At 39.1% G+C, this 18,821-nt stretch overlaps 1 protein-coding gene across 2 annotated transcripts; it reads right to left on the bottom strand.

The window, feature by feature from the left end:
* Positions 1-861: 861 nt before the first annotated feature.
* Positions 862-4,561, bottom strand: SELENOK (selenoprotein K). Of its 2 annotated transcripts, XM_014869593.2 has the most exons (5): positions 4,412-4,557; positions 3,762-3,852; positions 2,956-3,036; positions 2,262-2,354; positions 862-1,141 (listed from the first exon to the last, which is right to left on the bottom strand). In XM_014869593.2, exons 1-5 carry the CDS (start codon positions 4,482-4,484, stop codon positions 1,138-1,140), a joined length of 342 nt encoding a protein of 113 aa, XP_014725079.2. In that variant the 5' UTR covers positions 4,485-4,557; the 3' UTR covers positions 862-1,137. The 2 variants fall into 2 exon arrangements, with proteins under 2 accessions (XP_014725079.2, XP_014725080.2); XM_014869594.2 differs by lacking the exon at positions 862-1,141 and having other exon boundaries at positions 2,258-2,354; positions 4,412-4,561.
* Positions 4,562-18,821: the final 14,260 nt, after the last annotated feature.

Raw genomic sequence — 18,821 nt, 5'->3', positions numbered from 1 at the left:
TTATTTTAAGGATCTGGACGACTGAAACTCTTCTTTGGGAAACCTGGGGTTGACCTGGTAAAGGAACCTGCTCTGACTGTATGTTGTATGTAGGGAATCAAGCAGGGCAAGTTTTGATCTCAGCTTATGGGGTGTGGATGTATCTGCCAGAGTGGTGCCTGGATGGTCAGACAAGAACATTTCCTTAACAAGAAATTATTAAAGAGGTTTAAGTAAAAAATTTGCTGTTGGCACTACGTGGAAAATAATTTAATCCGGATTCTTATCAGCTAATTTTTTTCCCAAATAGATGCAGCCCTCTTTAAGCAAAAAACCCACAAATCCCGAATGAACTCCAAGAAAAGTGAGAAACTCCCATCCTAAAACGGGGTATCTTAGACAAAATATAGTTACTATTTGAAAGAAAGTAACTATTCTGGGATAGCTGTCAGTATTTGAGTTGACCTCTTTTTTTCTTCGTGTAATAAAAACATCACCTAATTTTATTCTTAAAAACCCCCAAAATTTGTACAGTAAATTTGTTCATAGATTTCAGTAAGTTTATAGTGGAGAATGGAGCTGTTTCAAGAGGTGTTTCTGTTATAAAATACATTATGGGCAAGAGTAATGCAAGGGTTGTAAAACAAAGTAATTTGTTACCTGCATTTTTGTTTTAGAGTATCATTAGTACAATGAAAATACAGCAAAGTATGGAGTGTTTGTCCTCAGAGAGTGAATACAAAACTTCTTAGGAAGTGCTGCTTTGACTCTTGATGGACCATTTGTAGCAACTAAAAATATCTGTTTTTTTCTCATCTGAATAGCAGAAGGTTTTTTGTACTTCAGATTTTTCAGTGTCTAAAAATGATGAGAAAATCAGCCTTGTGACAAGCCAAATATAATTTACTTATTACTTTGCAACTACAGTAAAATGTTCAGAAACTATACAAAGACTTTAGACAGTAAACATGTATTTAATGAAACTGTGATTCAGTTACACTGGATCCTTGAAGAAGGAGTTCCCAGTACAACTTCATTACTCTGCTTCAGTCACAGAGCAGTTTCCAGTCAGGCATACACATCCCCATTTGGTCCACCACTAAACTCTTCTTTTCATCTGGCAGATGTGTATGCTTGTGCCTGCTCTTCAGCAGGCGTTTACCTAAAAGATAACATAATAACAGTACATTTAAAGAGCTGCTTCTTTAAAATTAAGCAAAAAATGTAAAAGAACATTAAATTTAGCTTTAAATTCATTTTAGCTAAATGAGACATGCTAAAGACTTGCTAACTTTATTTCTGAGGAGGTTACATATTGCTGTGATTACCCAAAAGCCATCTCCAGTCTTTGCTGGCCTTGTGTCTATTCAACAAGAAAAAACCACCACAACGTCCCCGGGTTTTTCTCCCACTTGGAAGCAGCTTATCCTTGTTCTAGTGAACTGAAATACTGGAGTATGTGTTTCCTGGTTTATGAACTTTTTCCTACAAGGTTTACAGGTATTAACCCCCTGCATGGGTATTCTTTTTTCCTTGTAACTTTTATTATAGTACCAATGGGAGTGACCGATGAAAAACAAGGATTATTTACTTAAGTCTTAAAGTAAATTAAACCATACCGTAAATACACTTAGTGTCGGCTGTAACTCTCAGCAGCCAAACTAATTATTAAACAGAATTAAATATCAGGCAGCTGTAAGAAATTTAAAACCTCTTTTATTTTTACCTCTATTTTTAAGCAATACTAATTTTTACACTTTACTGTAATTCAAAATTGGTATGGCTCTATCATTGCAACAAGGGGAAAATCCCCATTTTTACTGTCTTGTAACTTTGTTTTCTTTCTTTTCTGCTGAGGAATATCAACTTTAACCAAAACCTCTCACGTGTCATATAACTATTAGAAATGCAAACAAAGCTTCACTTTCTAACAATCTGATCTTTAAATTAGCAGCCAAAAAAGAGAAGCTATAGGTAACTTATCAGCTGTGCTCAGAACTCTTTGCCACACTTTGTCTATGAACTTCTGTGCAATGAGAAGTGAAAGCCCACCATTCCTAAACCAAAATCCTTTTTAACATCCCTTCCCCCTACTTTTTCTCCCCTTTACTGGAAGTATCTTTCATTCTTTGATTATTGAAAAATTTTGATTATTTTCCTGTTTTTGTGACCTCTGCAGCAGGAGGACAAAACACTCCATTCTACCTTAACCCTGAATTAACACTGCTATTAAAAAAAAAACCCAAACCCTTCAAAGCAGGATACAGCAGATTTGGAATTACCTTCCTCATCCACCTCCAGCCATTGGTGGTGGACTGGGGCCTCCACCCCAGTGATTTATTCGGCCCATCCTACGGCGAGGCTGTGCTGGAGGCCTGAAAAGCAAGGAATTCTACTGTCATTAAACTTCTCAACTAGAAATACAGTAACACTGTCTCTAAATGTCAATAGTGAGAAAGTCTGAACTTCTGAAAAAGTTGAGTTTCAGCTGAAAAGCTGTAAGAAAACCCCAACCACTTCCATGAAAATCTTCTGTTTCATTAGTGCTGTGTGATGTGAGAAGGTTACAGATCACTGATCTGCTTTTACACAGTCCTACAAAAGACTTAGGCTGTAGTGTTCATAGAAATTATACCCCTATAACAGTGTTTTGCTTTATCTGTAGGTAATGTAACACAAGAAATGATTGCACCAATGAAAGTCAAATGCTGAGTATAAACATGTCTAAGAAAAGAAGAATTTTAACGAAGATATATCTTGTCTCCTAGGCAGGCTTCAAAAATATTTTCAGAGTGTGTTAGTTTGTACTGCTATTGCAGCTGTCCAAAGCTGTGCTTTATTACCAACATTTATTTATTACCAACCATTTTAGCCTTCTTGCACAACCCAATTCAATGCAAATCACAACTGTAATCTACTCAGATTCATGTCACTTCACCAAGATGGGAAAAACTGGTGTGAATATGAAAAACATACCCTCTTCCATCATGGTATCCTGAATAGGAGGAAGATGTGTAGCCTCTTCTTCTCAAATCTGGTTGAATAATGCTCTGGAAACTGAAAAATTAAAACAAGGGTTAGGTGAGTTGATAGCTAGATATAGTTTTTGCATTTTTTGATTAGAAAATAAGAAATAGCCTGAAAAACAGTAAGTAGTGTTCAGGAATAAACAGCACATCATCTCATGATCACTGTTGTTTAAATCTTGGAAATTTGTCTCCTATGTATAAAACTAAAATGTGAAATAATTCCAAGTTACAATGAAGCTTAAGCTACAAAATCTAGTTTTCTTGTTAATATGCAAGAAATGCATAAAGTATGAACTTGTAACTGAAATAACTAAGAACTCTTGAATACATTATATAAACTGTTTGTTAACTGGCCTTGATCTGGGGCCACAGATTTGTGTTTACTGCTGTGTGATTACTTTTACATAGTCTATTGTCATCAGTAGAAATTCTCCAAACAGCTTAATTAAGTAGATGCTTTTTAACAAAAGTGTAAATTTTCTTTTTCCAGTATCAAAATAGATGAAATGTAAGAAAATTCATTTGAACTGCCAATAAGTTAGTATCACTTTTCATGCACTTTTTGTTAAGTATACTTAGCAAAATAAACAAAATAATAAACAAAACCACACAGTTTCTGTAAAGCATTTATACATACAGAATGCTAGAGAATAAATATAACATTTTTATTGTTGTGTTACTGATAGCATTGTGTATCTTCCACTTATGTCAAATCTAAAATGAAGCTCACCAAAAGAATTAACTTCTACTTACAACAGAACCACAAAATCTGCTATCGACCAGAAGAAATCTGTTATTGATGACAAACTCCAGGGAGCCCGACTCTGGTTATCCAACACTTGTCCTGTAACATAGCCAGACACAAAATATCCAGTGACGTTCCGTGTGTGACACTGCACAGTACATTACACAAAACCACATCTGCTAAGTCCAGAGTTTGCAGCTGGGACGGTGAAACTGCACTTCATGGCAGGGAGTTTCATTTTCTGCAGGTTACTGCCCAAACTACTGAACTAAGGGAGTCAGCACCGCCACACACAGGGGCTCTACGTCCAGGAAACCTACACACGCACAATCCGATTCCCCGTAAGCGCTAAAGTGCTGCCCTGTGCCGCTCCCGGTGTCTGCAGCACGCACTCGGACTAGTCCAAGTCCCTAAATCCGATTTAGAAGCAGACAAGGCTCGCTGACAGGCCGCAGGGCAGCGCGGGGTGACGCGACACCGGCAGCGGGCGGACCCTGCCGGGCTGTCCCGGCAGCGGCGGCGCTGGGGGCCGCGCTCTGCGCAGCGAGGGCCCGGTGCCCCCCGCTCAGTGCCAGCCCCCGCTCAGTGCCAGCCCCCGGTGCGGCCCCTCGCTATTGCAGACACACAGCGCGGCTGCCGCGGCCCCCCGGCCCCTCACCGTTCGAGATGTACACCATGGCTGCCGCCGGCCCGGCCCGGCCCGGCCCCGCGCCTGCGCCCGCCGCGCGCATGGGCAGCGGGGCGGTGATGGAGGGGGCGGCGCTTGGCTCCCCTTCCCTCACGGCAGGGACTGGCCAGCAGCGCCTGTTATCCGGGGGTCCCTGTTAATAACGAGTAACCCTCGGCTAACGGGGGATCCCGCTGTGCACCCGGGGCAGCGCGGGTCCCCTGAGCAGCCGCTGTTATTAAGGAGGTTCCTCTCAGTGCCCTGTTCCCCAGCGATCCCCGCACTGCCCCGGTACCGGGCCGGCCCGAGGCGGGCGCTGCTCAGCGGGACGGCTCCTCCCTCCGAGCGGGCGGGTCCTGGGTGAAAAATGAAATTAATGTGGTGGTTCCGGTGCTGCCGGAGCTTCTCTGCCGCGTTTAGCGACAGTCGCAGGAGTTGGAATCGTTTGACAGGGTTTCATAAAAGCCAAGTGTTCCTGGTCGCCTTCTGCAGCAGTGACAGAAATATGACCAAGTGCAGAGATAATTTAACACTTCTCTCCAAAGGGAAGTTTTTCCCCCCGTATTTAATGACAAGTATGTGGCTGTGCATATCCACATTATGTTCGTGGGAATGTTCAACCCTAAGTTGGGCATTTGTTTTAATTTATTTTATTTTTATAAAAACCTTGCCCTGCAAGTAGTGGCTAGCATTCCTTTTCTAGGGGAATACATGCTTGTAAACTTGGGGGTAATTATACAGCTTTACAGCAAGTTCAATAGAATACCTTCTCTAGTTAAACTAATAGAGAAGGGATATTTAATTCTGATGTAAAACAGCGGTAAAAAAAATATGCAGAAACGCTTTAACATTTCCTTTGCAACAGCTGTATTTTCCTAATGATGATGATGTCAAGTCCTTTGCTAAGAGGGACAAAACAGAAATGTTTTCTGAAGCTGAAATCGTGGTACAGTGTCTGACAGTGCAGCTGTCCCCCGGTAAAGAAATTGCAACTTACAGGTGCTTTTAAGTGTTCAATGTTTATAAATAAACCCTTGCAAACAACTGAAGGCAATTGGGAAAGAAAAGTATCTATAACAAGATGTCTAAAATAAAAGGTTTATCATTATTGTAAGAGCTGGAAAATCTGCAACTCAATAAATGGTGCAATACAAAAGCATTTAGAAAATAGTGCTGCACAGTGCAAAATGGGCATGAACATAGCCAGTATGTTAAAATAATTCAGGGACACCACCTACGTAATTTTGGCTTTTCAAATGACAGAAAAATCCCTAAACTCAAACAGCAAAGATGGTTAGTGAGTTCTTCATGTGCTGTAGGTTTTTGTGTGTGTGATTTATTTTTTCTTGTTTTGTTTTTGTTTGTTTGGGTTTTTTGGCGGGGGGCTTTTTAAAGTAAAACAAAATGTAAGCTACTTTTTATAACACTGTTTTTTAATAACTGATGAATAATGTTTCAGTAGCCTAATGTTGTATAAGTAAAATGCAAACTTTCTCTGTGAAATGTACTTTTGGTGAATGAAACTAAAGAACTTTAAAAAAATTCTTTTCCAGTTGAGAGTACTGGTGTATGTGTGTATATTCCTAACCATTTTATTTTTCCAAGAAGGGATGTCCAGGTGCTTAACAATGGCAAAATAACCAACCATGGTATGAAATGATACATGAAAATGTCAGTGTTTGTAGAATATGAAAACAAGACTCACAAGCTGAGAACAAAATAAACCTGTTTATTGCAGAGTTAAGACAGTACTTACATACTTAGTGTGGGAATCTTTGTTCAGTCCTTCACATGCAACCTGATTGCAGGCCTCTAATAAATCCATCAGCCTGACATTTTGTTCGTTTTCTCAAGGTTTGCAGGCTTTGAAGAAACAGGATGCCTTTCCTGTTCTTAGATAGTGTATAATCTAAGTTCTTTCATACTTCTCAAGAATTTTCTGCAGTGTCAGGCTTTGCTGTTTTCTTACAAGTGTTTATAACTGTTTCTAAAGCACTAACATATACATTATTTACTAATTTATTTCCACAATTAACTTTTAGATGTGAAAATGTGACATTTATAAGATAGGGTTAAAAATCAACGGTAGCATTGCATTATCAAGATGATTATCTCTTGGCCTGTCCTGGGGTCAGGAACTGAGCCTCATTCCTGGGAATGCTGTGTCCCACCCATTCCCACCTTGGCTTCCACCTTTGGGGCTGGCAAGGTCAGAGGAGCAAGGGGCTGTGCACCTGTGCTTAATGAACAGTGCAGAGGCATTGTGAGAGCAGCAGAAATGCAAACCAGCTGGGTATCCTTTGTGAAGGTGGGTGCTGTGAGCAGAAGTGTGATACAGCTGAGAGTTACCCACAGTGCTCTTGGGAAACTGGGGAGCTGTGATTATTTCACTATGGGCCAAGGAAATATTTGTGCAATGCCACGAAGAGTACTGTGGGCCATACATTAGGATAAGTAATTGAAAAATGGTTTTTACATTTACTTTTTTTAATGCCTTCTGAACTCTCCATGGGATACCTTCCGTTTTTAGATGGTTTGAGGGTTTTTTGCACTCTGTTCCGGGTTTAGATTTGTATATTTTGATTTCTTGTGAACTGTTTCCTACCAATACCTAAATACCTGTGTCTGAGTAACATATTACTGTGCTTTAGCAATGTTTCCTGTTTTTTAATGAAAAGTAACAAAACCGTGGGTCAGCTATTGTGAGAGTGTTTTCTATACTGAGGGATGACCTTTTAGTTGTGGTGCAAGAGAACCTGAAAGTGGTGTGCATAGAGAAGTGGTGACACAGCATGAACAACACTTGTACTCTAAAATTTATGCAATGTGTGACTGTAGACTTTTTAAGAGAAAATAATTCTGAATTGTAAGCTAAACAAGGGAATCTTGGCCCTGGCCTGAAGAGGTTTTGCAATATACTGATCACTTTTAATAATAGAACTAGAAAAGGCACTTTTTTTTCTTGCTGGGCTGTAATTATTTTGCATAGTGATTGTCAGGTTGCACCAGCACACAATTAAAACGGAAGCATTCAAAACTTAATTTGGTCTTGAATTATTCCTAAAAGAGCTGATTTTTATGTGGTGTTTGTTTTATGCCCACAAAATTAATACTGTCTGTCTTAGAATGAGAAGGTCTTCTAAATTCCGCATTACAAATGTAGAATGTTTATTGCAACATAAATGTAACACTCAGCAAATATTTCACAGGATTCTATTTTTTATCTGCTTTTATAAGAAAAAATTAAATAACTTGCTGTTTGTGGAAGAGCTGATACTCACTGCTTGGGACTAAATTGTGTGGATTGCATGGCAGAATTTTAGATAGAATTTACCTGTTCAAGTAGCTTCAGATTTTGAATAATTGATTGAAGACTTATTTTTTTATTCTTTGGTGCTCCAGATAGAGATATCTTTAACTGAGAGCCCACAATACATGAATATATCTTGTGCAGATTTCAACTGTAAGATACATTTTGCAAAATCAGCAGCTCTGATCCTGGTGTAAAATCAGGTCAAGTGCATAAGCACATAATGCTGTGAACTATTTTTTCCCTTGGCTAGGACAGAGACTAGATGTTCTACTAGCAGAATTTGTCTGCAAATTGTTTGTTTATACAATTTCTTGAGATCTGAATAATAAACATGAAGAAGCTTTAGTTCAAACTTATTACAGTTAAGAGTTTGAAACTCCATACATGCTGGAGGAATGCCAAAGGACTGCCTTGTGCTTTTATATTTCTTTAGATAAAAGCATATCTTTATATGCAGAAAGCCATCACTGTGTGTATGTGTTACATATTCTTAACAACAACGATTTTACCTTTCACTAGAATGCAATTGGTGGCTGGAATGAAATTGGTGGTCTCCAATTTAAAGTTGTATGAGAATCTAGAAAGAAGCTTCCCCACTCTAGGCAGGGTGAGAAGTGCTGCGTTTAATGTTCGGAAGGGAAAGAGCGGGTTCAGTGCCTGGTGGAAGCATCTGAGCTGAGTGAGGAAATGCCGGGTTTTGGGAATGGGGATACTTGCGATGTCCATCGGGGGGCAGCGCGTGTGTGGAAGAGCGCCCTGCCTTGATAACCACGCTGCAAGCGTTCTGTGCCTTCGGCAGGGCATCGCTGCATCCTGCTTTATAGAAAATCCCCTACTCCACTGCCACTTGACGCTTGGTGATGCATAAAAGGCAAATTCTTCCCGGGCTGAGGGCTGGTGTCGGCTACACAGATTTAGGAATTTGTTAGAAGTTTCATCTAGGCAGAATTCTGGGTAAAGTGGGAGAAATACTTGCATTTTTACATATTATTTTTTTTTATTGATGGGAATGATTGGGGGGTTTCGTTACTGAGGCTTCTTGGCTTTTTTTTCTTCCTTTTTTTCTTCATCCCTGCATACTTCCCTCAGTTAGTGGAATAGCAGAACTATTATGTTAGTAGAACTATTGGCTTTTTTTTTTCTTGTATAAATGAAAAAAAGTGAACATAAATGAATGTAATAACCACCTTTTGAGATATAGCAGGTAGGAAAAATAATGATAATGACATGGCTCCACTGAAAATAAAGATCAAGTCCTCAAAGCTATGAGGTAAGTTAATGGCAAAGCCTGAAATACAGCTGCCCTGCTTACTCTCCTACTTATGTAATTTCTTGAGGATATACTTGCATCTGTCAGGTAGAGGAAACAAAAGCAGTCTCAGCTTCTGTCAGTGTTTTGGTTTAAGGCAAGTATCCTTTGCCTTTTTGTGCTCTCTGTTAATGCATGAGAATTTGATTTGTCATGTACCTGATGAGTCTGGATTGTGACTGTGAACACACACAGTGCCTACTTGGGCATATTTTCCTTCGTTTTTTCCTGAATTCCTTAAAAATATTTGGCTTTCTGTTTAAGGAAAATTAAATTTAATACAATGAAATTTGAAGAATAATTGTTCACATTATGGATTATCCTTTTTCGCTACTGTTCCTAGATTTTAAAATCCTCTTTGTAAAGGTAGCTTGTAAGCACACCTACAGATTTCATATAGTTATTGCCAACTCCTAGATTTTACTTTGGTACCAGCAATGATGTCATTATGCTGTTGTGGTATCTTTAGAAATGAAAAGGAATAATTAACCAGGGAAATTGTTAAGACAGATGTGAATGTTGCCTTTTTTTGCCAAGCTATTTAGCCCACAGACCAGGGCAGTACATCAGCTGCAGTGACCATGTGGTTCAGCTGATGTCACAGTCTTCTACTGTGATTTTGGTCTTATCTGCACACAAAAATTTGCTTGTACTGATCTGTATAGCACGGTGGTATTAGAAAATCAGGGAGAGATGCTCTAAAGACTGGGAAAAGATCAACATTTGAAGGGGAAAATGGCATCTCAGAATGCTGAAGAGTGGTTTAAATGCCAGACATTATCATATCTAAGCAAACCTGGTCTCGTTCAAAAGGTTTTACATTGAATGTGTTCTCTGGAGCCTACTAGGGCATATAGCGTGTGTCTGTTATCTGTAAAAGCTGTCTTAATTGTTTGGCATACATTAGACTGTCTGTTTTTGGTGATAGCTTGCTTGTGAATACACTCAAATGAGGGAAAAAAAGCTTTAGCTCACTGATGCTGTGGAGCTGCTTGTAGATAGCTGGAACATTCTTATCAGTCACCTGGTGGGAGAGGTATGGGCTGTTTGAGGAAACTCCTACATGAAAAGTGGGAAAAGAAGCTGGGAAGACTTGCATTCCAACAAGGTGCTACTGTTTGACATTTATCTTTATTTTTGTGTCTGAGGTGACTGCAACACGAAATAGATACTGGAATCCTCTGGCCTCACTGATGTGATATCTCTGGAAATACGTGCAGTGGGATATCCCAGTGCTCTTTCCTGCTGCACGTGCATGGGTTGCAGTTACCCTGATGACTGAGCAAGTAGAAGCGTTTCTTCTTGATTCATATTTGCTTTGCTGTGTGTTTGAAGCTTTGTGTCTGCATTTGGAGCCTTTTAATGGGCACTTGAATGTGCCATTGCTGTGCCAGGAGTGGATTCCCCCTGATGAGGCAGGGCTAAGATTGCACAGCAGCTGGAGCTCTCCTGCAGCGAGGCCACAGAGTGATCAGCTCTGCTCATGTGCTCTGCACACTGAGGACTGGCAGCTGGCAAAGATGCCATGTGGATAAGCAGGTCTGGAATCAACAGATTTCAGCAATTGAAGGCCTGTTTTTTCCTCTCAGTGCAGCAGTAATGGCCGGCAATTTCCTTGTCTGTGGAAACTGTATAAAACTGTATGTGACAAGATTAACATAAATTTTGAGAATTTCACTTAGTGAAATTCATTAGAAAGGGCGATGCAAATAAGGTCACAAGTTGAACAAGGCTCTAGCTGTTGCTAGAGGCATCTCTGATACTCGATATACCCTTTTAGCTTTCTTCAACTGCTTCAGACTTAACAGCCAAGGTAAAAATAGCACCTAAGCAGAAGTAGGTGGATGAAGCCAATTCCATAATCTATCTGGTGAATAAAATGCTGATGTGATAACTGGAACAGTGTTCTAAAGAGCTTTTATGGTTCTGTTGTTGTATTAATATCAATTTTTTGTCTTCCAAAATTTATTACTTTAATGGAATATGTTTGTGCAATCAAAACACCTTTGAATGGGTGCAAACCATGTAAGTATCTTAAAAGCATGTGGTTGTTGAAGGTGGGATGGACTCACAATGGAAAAGTTAATGCAGGACTATATCCCATGTGAGGGACCCCAGGCTGCAGGAGGGGAGACTCTTAGAGCAGCAGCTGAAACAGCCTGTGATGGACTAACCATCAGCCCCATTCCCTGTCTCCCTGTGCTGCTGGGGAGAGGAGACACAGCTTGGGAAGGAGACAGGAGTAGGAGGAAGGTAGTTTTGTTTTACTTCTCCTTATCCTACTCTGATTTTGTAAGTAATAAATTCAGTTAATATCCCCAGTTTGAGTTTGTTCTGCCTGTGATGGTATTTGGTGAGTAATGTCTCTCCTGGACCTTAACCCATGAACCTTTCATTGTATTTTCTCTCCCCTGTCCAGCTGTGAAGGGGAGTGCTAAAGTGGCTTTGGTTGGTGCCTGGTGTCCAACCCAGAATTAATTGGAGAAGTGTTATGTAATATCTGGTTGTGGAACACTCACCTCCTCCCAGGTTTAGCTTTTATGCAAAAGTCATATATACATCTGCCATTATCACGTGATAGAGCAACCTAAAGATTCTGATTTTAAAATACAGATGACACTACTATTTACTGCATGTTCCATTTTTTTTCTCATTTAATGCAATCCACAGCATTACACCTCGTAAGGCTGAACATAATCTACATGGGCTCTGTGCTATCAGAGGCAGAACTAGCCTCAAGTAAGAAATTGAATATAAACTTGAATATTTTAGTTGTTTTCATCAGTCTGGATGACAAAACCATGGTTTAGTTCTTTGCAGTCATATTGTCATGACTTTAAATATTCTTCCTTTTATGCCTGACTTAAAGGGTTTTAAGTTCAGAAGAATTTCCAGTAACTTCTTTATGTTGAAAATTAATTGTAATTGAATTATCATGTGTTTTGTGCTTAAGGAAGCAGAAAAGCCTACTTATAAAGAATTCTGAAGTGCTAATTTTATTCATCAATAACTATGGGAAAAATTAAAGTTCTCCAGCAATCCAGTCAGCGTAAAGCTGAGCTTCAGTGTTAGAATAAAAGAATGCAAGCCAGACTAAGTAATTAAAAAAATTGTAGCAGTAGTGAAGAAGATTGTAAAAGTTGATTTATTTTGGAAGCAAAGGCAGTAGTAGGTGGTATCTGAAAAAATAAATAATGAGAAATATAATTTGAAATGTAGAAACATGTAAATGGATTAAGCAGCAGAAAGTTTTTTGTTTTCTTTGGTAACAGAAACATTTGATGACAATGAAAATTACTGGGTGGTAAAAGGTATCTTTATGGTCTCTTGACAGAAAAGCACTTCCATGCAGAAACCCACAAAACCCTCCCACCAAAACCTGCACAGTCCGACTGTTTTTCTTGAAAAAGTCTTTGGAATCAAGCATTTTAGATTTTATGCTTTCACATTCTAGGCTGCTGTCAAAACTAAATTTCCTTTTGAAAGAAGTAGAGGTAAGTTTAAGGAGAGGCATTTTTTCCTTAAGCATTGGATTCCTTCAGTCTTCTTGCCCTTGGACAAAAAAAAAATCTGTGAGAATCAAAAGGAGTTGGATACTTTGGACTAAGAATAGTGTTTAAATTTTTGCTTTAAAACCAGTCAGGGATATAAGCAATCACTTCTGAGTCTCCAAGCAGGAAGAATTAAGCTGAGATGTTTGACTAAGTAGCTTATTTTCATATTTATCTCAGCTGGTATCTCTTCAGCTTTTCTTTGAAGTGTTTGACAGCAGGTACTGTAACTCAAAGAGCTGCAGCAAAGCATTTGATGCCTGGAACTCCTTTCAGAGACTTTCCAGTCACCCTTGCTGCCTCCTGCTTACCCTCCTGCTGTGGATCTGCAGCCTTTCTATGGATATTAGAAGCAGTCATTGGGCTCTAGATTTGCTTCTCTCCCTCTGTTTGTGTTCCAGCTTCATGTCTCCCATCATTAACAGAGATTTTCACAGTCTGTCTCGGCAGTGTTTGTCTAACTCATTTCTAGGGGAAGAAAACCCTGTCCTGCACTGTCCCACTGTGTGACCTGGTCTTGCGGAAAACCAGTGAGCACCAGTTCATTGTGAGGATGAAGTCAGGCACCAACATGAAAACACAAAGATTTTAACAAGCAGGTCTCATGGCTGCTTTCCTTATGAATGATAAACCCCAATCCTACTTTCTGCAGCCCGGTTGCTTTGGCAGCATTTATCTCCTGAAGCTCTCAGTGATGCTGGATGTCACTTGTGTAATGCTTTAGGTGGGTGTGACCCGTGGAGAAGGTGCTGCTGAGCATTTCCCACCTGACCCTGTGGGCCATCCATTCCTGCCAGGGAGCAGGGGAGAGGGGCTCCGTGTTCAGGTGGCTGCCAGGGGAAAGGACAAGGGTGCCAGGCTTGAGGCAACTGCTTTTGTTTGTCGTGCAGAAGATCTGCAGGTGTGTGGCAGCAAGGTAAGCAGGAGACAGTTGGTGATGAAGTTCTGTGTTTAACTGGATATTTTCCTCTCTTCAAGACCCAATGTGTACCCTTTAAACCTTTCATAATTTTGAGTCATTAAAGAGAGAGAAAGGGTAAAGATTGTTTCTCTGTGCTGATACTTTCACCCTGTAACATAATCCTTTATGTTACAAGGCTTTCTTCCAGGCTGTTAGCCAGGCATACGAATCATTGTAGCCTTAATCAAAGAAATGACAATTAAAATAGTGTGAGAGAAGCTTCCAAAAAATTGAACTCACGGTCGACTACAATGCTTTATTAGGCTAATAGACTTTAGAAAGTGCTTGTTTCCAGATTTCCCTCTTGAAGCTGTTCAAAACATACTCCTGAGAGCAAACTGAAAAAAAAAAAATCTATAGAGAGCAGTTTTGGCTATCATTTGCCTTCCTGCTGCAATGTGACTGGTCCCATCAGAGTTCACTTGTTTAATGCTGAGAGGCAGAATGCAGGTTCTGGAACCATGAACTGTATTTTGTCACGTTGCTTTCTTTTGTCAATTACAGCTGTTTTGAAGACGCAGAAACTTCACTAATAGCCTAAAGTTCCTTCTGTTACTTTGGGTTAATAGCTTTCCACACGTGGAAAACTGACACTGTTGCCTTCAAATTAAAGCTGTATTTCATTTCTTGATAGCATCATGTGTTGATTTTACGAATATTTATTTTTTTCCTCTCAAGGCTTATTTTCTAAATCTCTTTTTCAGATGACACCTGACTACGCTAATAATTAAAAAAAAATAAAATTGAATAGTCGCTTATGCAATCTATGTTTTTGCATGGAAATGGCATAATTGGACAGTATGTTACCTAATTTGCATAGAAGTCACAGATTCTTGATGAACTACTGAAAGCATGTTTCCTTTAGGAACACAAATGTAGAGATTGCTTCTGAGTGTTTTCTGGGCAATAATACAAAATGTGGAGATCTCTCCCAACAGGTAAGTTGCTTATATGATTCTGTATCTTTCTTGGACATTTGCTTCAGCAGTTTCTGGTCCATTTACAAATGCTGCACTGCTAACATATCCAATGGGTGAATACATCCAGTGTTTGGCTACCCAGAAAGTCATGTGTCTGCAAAGTGGTTAAGCACAAAGGAGTAATTTATTATTAAACTTAAATAAAAAAAAAAAACCAAAACAGAACCCCCCCCCCCGGAAGACAACTTATTCCTTTTAGTTTCTGAAGCCATTATTTGAATCTGTTAATGTTAATATCTCAGTCTTCTTTTAGTCATTCTCTTTTCGATGGACTTGAGGCAACTTAACATTTTTACAGACAGAAGCAGGGACAGTGTGCAGACTTGAAGATGTGAGTGCATTTCAAGATCTGAGTTTTTGATCACAGCATTCTTCACTTCCTTTCCATTAACTTTCTGATGAGGTTTACATTACAGTTTTCATTACTGCTATCATTGAAATACCTATAGTCAGCTCAAGCTATGTATAAAATAAAGACAGAATGTTTAACTACACAGAATATTTCATTTTAAGCATGAAACTGAATAAACTTGATACTTCTGGCAAAACCAGTTCCCTTAATAAGAATAATCAATTACATTTTCCTTTCTGCCACATGGCCAGACATGCAGAGTGATTCTTTCCACCTGGGTTCCTCATGTCATTTGAAAATCCAGAATTAAAAGGGACAGAACAGGGATTGCAGTCCTCTCCTTGTCATTACATAAAGTTTCCCTCTGTGCAGCTGGTGCACCAAAAACAAAACTGCTTCAGAATAGACTCAACAGCTCTTAACTGTGAGAACAAAAGAACTTTAATTCTATATTGTGATTTTTGTCCTAGAGAATTAGTATTAATGTTATTGTGGTGATCCATAATCACCTCAGTACATCAGTGTAAGATGCACCTATGTCTTTCTGTAAATTTTGTGGTTGTTTTTCCCCTCTGTCTTGCTGCCCTCCCTGAACCTGCCGTCCCCTGGCTGTGAAGTGTAGATCTCCTTTCTGCAATATATGATCTGTAGTACAAAAAAGCGTGGAAATTATGCACTTACCTTCATCTCACCAATTAATTCCTTCAGTATTTATGGCTTCTATACAGCCACTGGTAAGTTCAAAATAGTTGGGATAAGCAGAAATTAGAGGAAGTATATAAATAAGCAATTAAATATAGAAACAAGGGAGAGAAGTGTTTTCTGTGCAAGTGGGGTTTTATGTATGAGCTGCAGCTACTTGTCTCCTTGCTGAGAAAACTCAGGTCATCTTCAGAGGTGGGAAGACCCTCCCTAGGAAAGAAAAGTCTTTGTAGCTCTTTCTGTAACATTGTGTTGTGGTTTCTACCAGCTAGAACAAGGTGGAAGTGTCTCTCTTTAGGCTCAAGAGGTTACTGCATGTGCTGTATACAAAGAGTTTTCACAACTGTATTCTGAAGCCAGTTTAATTTTATTGATTCATAAATCTTCATGCATAGTCATTACAGAGCCTCTTAAGGCTTGGTCAGTCCTTTATCAGAATTTAATGTATTTGAAATCATCAGGGTCTTTAAGGTCCTAGGCCTGCTGTGACTCTGCAAAATTCCTACAGATTGTAGCTAATTCTTTTTGCAGGAGCTTTTCTATTCTTTGCATATTGATACAGTGTACTCATCTCTCATATAACTGGTGCAGCATTTTGTTGTAAAATGTTGTTGTAAATCACTTTTATCTTTTCAGATGTCTTTGCAAGGTGGTGGAATGACTTAGCAGAAAATGTTGCAGTTGCTGACAGTAGATTCTTTCCCTTAAGAGATAATGCTTACAAAAAAAAAAAAAAAATCGTGTAAGCAGAAAAAAATCTGGAAGTCTCATTGTCCACTTTGGTTCCATGACCTTGGATGTAATTAGAAGACTTCTTAGCTTTGATGCTCAAGCAATGTGTAGACAGTCCTATACAAAAACCTGACTTATTTTATGAAAAAGGAAAAATTATCTAGGAGCTTAAAATGAAAGGTAATTAAATAGATTTTCTTTTCCAAGACATTTTTGTTAAAAATTGACCTCTCTGAGATCTGAACAAATATAGACTTAATTTTTTATGTTAGCTCCAGCTACTAAGGAAAAAAGAATATCAGGTTTTTTATTTTGTTTTTTTTTTCCCCTGAAAACCTTTATCTAATTAAAAAGGTATGAGTATTGCCTTTATTCTAAAAGGTTATTTGATTAATTATATTCTCTATTTCACTAGTGAGTATAGCCTTTAGACATTTTTGAATGAAAGTAGGACTTTTTAATCTGACTATATTAATTGTATCATGGGAAATTTATTCCAGTTATTTCTTTCTCTTTTGTTGATGATCCTGTTTTAAATATCTGATGTCTGTGATAGCAGTTGAGTTATGGAAATTCTGAATTTCATAACACACATCCTGTTTGACATATCTTTATTATCATTAACCAGTCAGACCGATGATGTGTTTTGTGGCATCCTGACTTACTTCATGTCTGTCTTGCCATGTTTGTCTTCTCTACTGATTGGACAGAAGTGAAGAAGACAGTGTGACAGTGCTGTTTATTTATTTATTTATTATTTAGTCTACTCATTCTTTGTTTCTGGGCCTCTGGAGGAATGATGGGAACTCTCATGCATTGCTAGTCAGGTGTGAGGGAGGAATGTCTGAGTGTCAATGAATTAATTGGTGTACTTAGATTGAGACTGTATGAAAAAGAGCCCCCCCAGCCCAGCACAGACTGTTCAGGTGGCTGTGGGCAGCAGGAGACTGCAATGGCCCTTGGGTTGCTCCAGGAGCACAGTGCAGCTGCTCTTCATCACCCTGAAACTTCACATAAAAAAAGGCTCAGTCAACTTCCCAGACTTCTGACCATGGCAGACCTGAGGTTACTTTTGGGGGAGTGGCTGCTGGTGCTTTCTGACAAATCCTGTTCCTTCCTGGTGAATTTTTTTAGGAAAGGGAAGAGTACACATACTTAAAGCTGAGTGCATATCATCTTAGGGCAGTAGCACCAGATGACATTCTCTCTCCTCTCCTCACCATTTTATCCTCAAACCGGTAATAGTCTTTGACAAGCGTTGCTCTGATTAAGTAAAGAGACAGATTGCCTTGTTGTAGGTACTTCACAGAGTAGGAAAAAATACTTTGAAGACTGCTTAGATTAATAATTCATAGTTAGCTGATGTAGCAGGACAAACGAAGTACACTCAAGTTCCAGTTACCTGGAGATCATGAATGTCACTGCATCCTTAACATAATGGACAAGATGCTGCTTCAGGTCTTTCAGGACAATGTGTTCATTGTTCTCCACTTTGTCCAGTGTGGCAATTAATGTGATTAAGCTAGCGCCAAATCTGTTTTAAATACTATTGCACTGGGTCGTTAACTTTTACACTGTCATCATGTTCTCCCAAGTGCATTTGCCTTATTTAAGGGAGGTACTAATGCTTAGCATTGGCTTGCATCAAGAATATATTAATGCTTCTCTAGTTCTCAAGATGTTACTCAGTGTTCATGTATTAGGAATTACATTGGACTAATAGGGGAAAAAAATTCAGCCTTATATCCTTTAGCCACTTGAAATTCCCACTGGCATAGTAGCAAGTGTCTTTATGCCCATACTTGTCAAACTTATTGGTGTTTAGCCAGTTGTATGTGGGTTTTTTAAATCTTTTTATCTTTAATCTTCAAGGCTGCCTAGAATAAAAGAAAGCTGGAGCTGTTCATAGGTCCTATAAAGGATGTGATATAGTGTAGTTAGGAAGAATTGCCAGGTAATTCTCAAGCAGTTCCTTTTATTCAAAAGATCTATTAAGCCATGCTGGATTTTCTAGGGAGCACTATTGGGATTGGCTGGACACTGCTACAAGAGCTGCCTGAGGATGTGGGCAGCAGGTCTAGACACCAGCGAAGTGGCTTTTAGAAATAACTTAAATAGAGGCACAAACTGCATATACAACTGGTCGTGTTTAGAAAATTGATGTGTGATCAGAGTGAAATGAACTGCATACTGCAGAAACTTGAGAAAAGGTTCTGGTGTCAGTCACACAGCCACGAACTCACAGAAACACTTATTCAGGCACCAACTGGTGCAGGTGGCTTCTAGTCTTTGTCCAAAATTCCTCATACGGTTGCAACAATAGAGTGATTTAACATCACATATAACAGTATATCTCTGTGCTGGAAACTTAATGTAATAAAAGAAGAAAATGTATGCATGGATTTTTAAATTAAAGGTATCGGTCTGTCACTGGTTTCATTGTTCACATGTGGGAGCAACAGTAAGAAAAATGTCTAAAATAAATTCTTATTATATAATTT

Source organism: Sturnus vulgaris, chromosome 11, assembly GCF_052056855.1.
Source record: "Sturnus vulgaris isolate bStuVul1 chromosome 11, bStuVul1.hap1, whole genome shotgun sequence".
NCBI classification, from domain to species: domain Eukaryota; kingdom Metazoa; phylum Chordata; class Aves; order Passeriformes; family Sturnidae; genus Sturnus; species Sturnus vulgaris.
The sequence above is the reverse complement of the archived record's forward strand: the minus strand, read 5'-3'. Positions and strand labels throughout refer to the sequence as shown.